We start from the raw sequence: 2243 nt of genomic DNA, 5'->3' as shown, positions 1-2243 counted from the left end.
GGGGGGATGCTCTGCATCGCTCCCCCAGCGGCCGCCACCCCCCTCCCGCGCGGGGACCAGCCCCTCACCATGACGGTGGTGTCCTCCGAGGCGCTGGCGATGACGTGGTCATTGTGGGGACACCAGTCGATGTCCAGCACGGGTGCTGTGTGTCCCGTCACCAGCGGGTGGTTCTTGTCCACCCGTCCTGTCTGCAATGGTGAGGGGCCGGGATGAGTCTCCCTGGGAGAGACACTGCCAGGTGCCCCCCAAAGCCCAGCCCGGCCACCCTGTGGGGTTGTGGCACAAATGGGGACATGCAGGGGATCCCAGCAGTGGCCAGAGGTTTGCACCTGCCTCGAAGGGGGAAACTGAGGCACATGGGGCAAACGGGGCTCACCTGGCACAAGGCCTCATAGGGACTCAGAGGGGAAGGATGTGACCTATGCGAGGCTGTTTTGTGTCTGCTCTGATGGCGAGGAGGGCTTGGGGACCCCCTCCCAGTCTCTCTGTCAGGGTTGGCAGGGCAGACCCCCACTCCACTGGGTGCTGCTCCCTGGGCATGCTGTGCTCCCAGGGAATTAGGGTTGGGAGGAAGGAAGCTGGGGGTTTCCCACATCACCTCGGTTGCCCCAGGGATGTCACCCTTGGCAGGTGTCGATGATGACCCAGGCTGTGCCTGCCCCGAGCCCCCACATGAGGAGAGGGTACTGGGGCAAAGCTGGGGGGCTCTGGGGCCACAGCAGCTCCCCAAAATCAAAACCCATCAGCATATTGCCCCCACCCAGTGGCGTGGCCAAACCCCAGCATCCTCCCCACTCACCTTGGCAAGGGGCAGGACAATGAAGGCCCCACCACCACCAGACTCCACAATGATGGCCACAAACTTGGGGTTGACGGCGCAGAAGGAGCTGTCACATGTCACCTTGGAGACACGGATGTCCTCGTACATCTGGTCTGCCTTCACCGGCTGCCCGAACACGTGCCGGAACTTGCTCTGGCGCACCACGCGGCGGCTCATGGCTGGGGGGACAGGGTCAGGCCACCACCTCCCCACCCTGGCACAGCTTGGAGGGGTTCTGGTCCCCTCAGTGCTCTGAGAGATTCCTCCTACTCTGGGCACAGTGGGAAGCCTGGGAACACTGAGGTGCCAGGGGATGAGGATACGGGATGGTGCCTGATGTGGTCCTGACCCTGCCTCAGGGAGCAGGAGTGGTCCCTGTGCAGGGATGTGGGGGTGCTGCAGGTGCTGGGGACTGTCAGGTGGTGGCCAGAGCCACTTGGCACTGGGCAGGGACATGGCCATGTCATGTCATAATGCACAGCTGTGCTATGCCCCACAGCTGTGCCATGCCCCACACTTGTACCATGCCCCATTGCTGTGCTGTGCCCCACAGCTGTGCCATGCCCCATACCTGTGCCATGTCCCACAGTTGTGCCATGCCCCACAGCTGTACCATGCCCCATTGCTGTGCCCTGTCCCACAGCTGTGCCATGCCCCATAGCTGTGCCATGTCCCACAGTTGTGTTGTGCCCCACAGCTGTACCATGCCCCATTGCTGTGCCCTGTCCCACAGCTGTGTTGTGCCCCACAGCTGTACCGTGCCCCGTGGCTGGCACTGGAGTTGGCACATGAGTTGCTGCAGCAGAGTAGCAGGGCAGAGGGGACTTTGGGGTGGACATAAAGGTGCTGCACACCAGATCACAGCTTGTCCCCTTGTATCCCATCCTGCATCACTGGCCTGAGGTTGCCTGGCTCGACCCGGCGCCCGGGAGGAGGGCTGTGCCTCCAGAGCTGCCTGCTGGTGGCTCACACCTCCCTCCATGGATCCCTGTCTGGTGGCACGGATCCCTGCCACGCACTCTGCACCCCCACCTGGGTAAGGGCTGGACCTGGCACAGACACACAGCTCCATAGGCACACTGGGGTGTGGAGGAGCCCTTCCCATGGCCCCAGAGGGGTGTCCAGACCTCAGCCACAGCTGGGCACGATGCCCACAGTCACCCATCTCTCCCCCCAGCCTGTGCTGCTCCTGGGACCTGCCCCAGGGGGAACTGAGACACTCAGGACCACAAAACCCTTGGAGCTGGGGCTCTACCGCACCCATAAGCCACTGGCTACCCCGGGGACTCCCCTCTGCTCTTCTGGGTACGCAGCCATTGTCAGGAGCCACATTCAGCCACCAAACCACGGCCGGAGGGCCAGGCACCGCTGTCCCCAGCCCACAGAGCCGGTGTGGGCAGAGGCAGGGGCACATCTGGCC

At 63.6% G+C, this 2243-nt stretch overlaps 1 protein-coding gene across 3 annotated transcripts in view; it reads right to left on the bottom strand.

The window, feature by feature from the left end:
* CORO6 (coronin 6) overlaps positions 1-2208 on the bottom strand; it is a 5160-nt gene extending 2952 nt beyond the window's left edge. Inside the window, exons 1-2 of one of the 3 annotated variants that reach the window (XM_008634381.2) lie at positions 803-2208; positions 69-191 (exon numbers count right to left, since the gene is read on the bottom strand). In XM_008634381.2, coding sequence (XP_008632603.2) covers positions 69-191; positions 803-1285 — 606 coding nt within the window. In that variant the 5' untranslated portion in view covers positions 1286-2208. The remainder of the gene's footprint in view (positions 1-68; positions 192-802) is intronic. The other 2 variants (XM_008634379.2, XM_017735166.1) reach the window with 2 other exon arrangements.
* Positions 2209-2243: the final 35 nt, after the last annotated feature.

This window comes from Corvus brachyrhynchos, unplaced genomic scaffold (assembly GCF_000691975.1).
Source record: "Corvus brachyrhynchos isolate BGI_N302 unplaced genomic scaffold, ASM69197v1 scaffold145, whole genome shotgun sequence".
NCBI lineage: Eukaryota > Metazoa > Chordata > Aves > Passeriformes > Corvidae > Corvus > Corvus brachyrhynchos.
The sequence above is the reverse complement of the archived record's forward strand: the minus strand, read 5'-3'. Positions and strand labels throughout refer to the sequence as shown.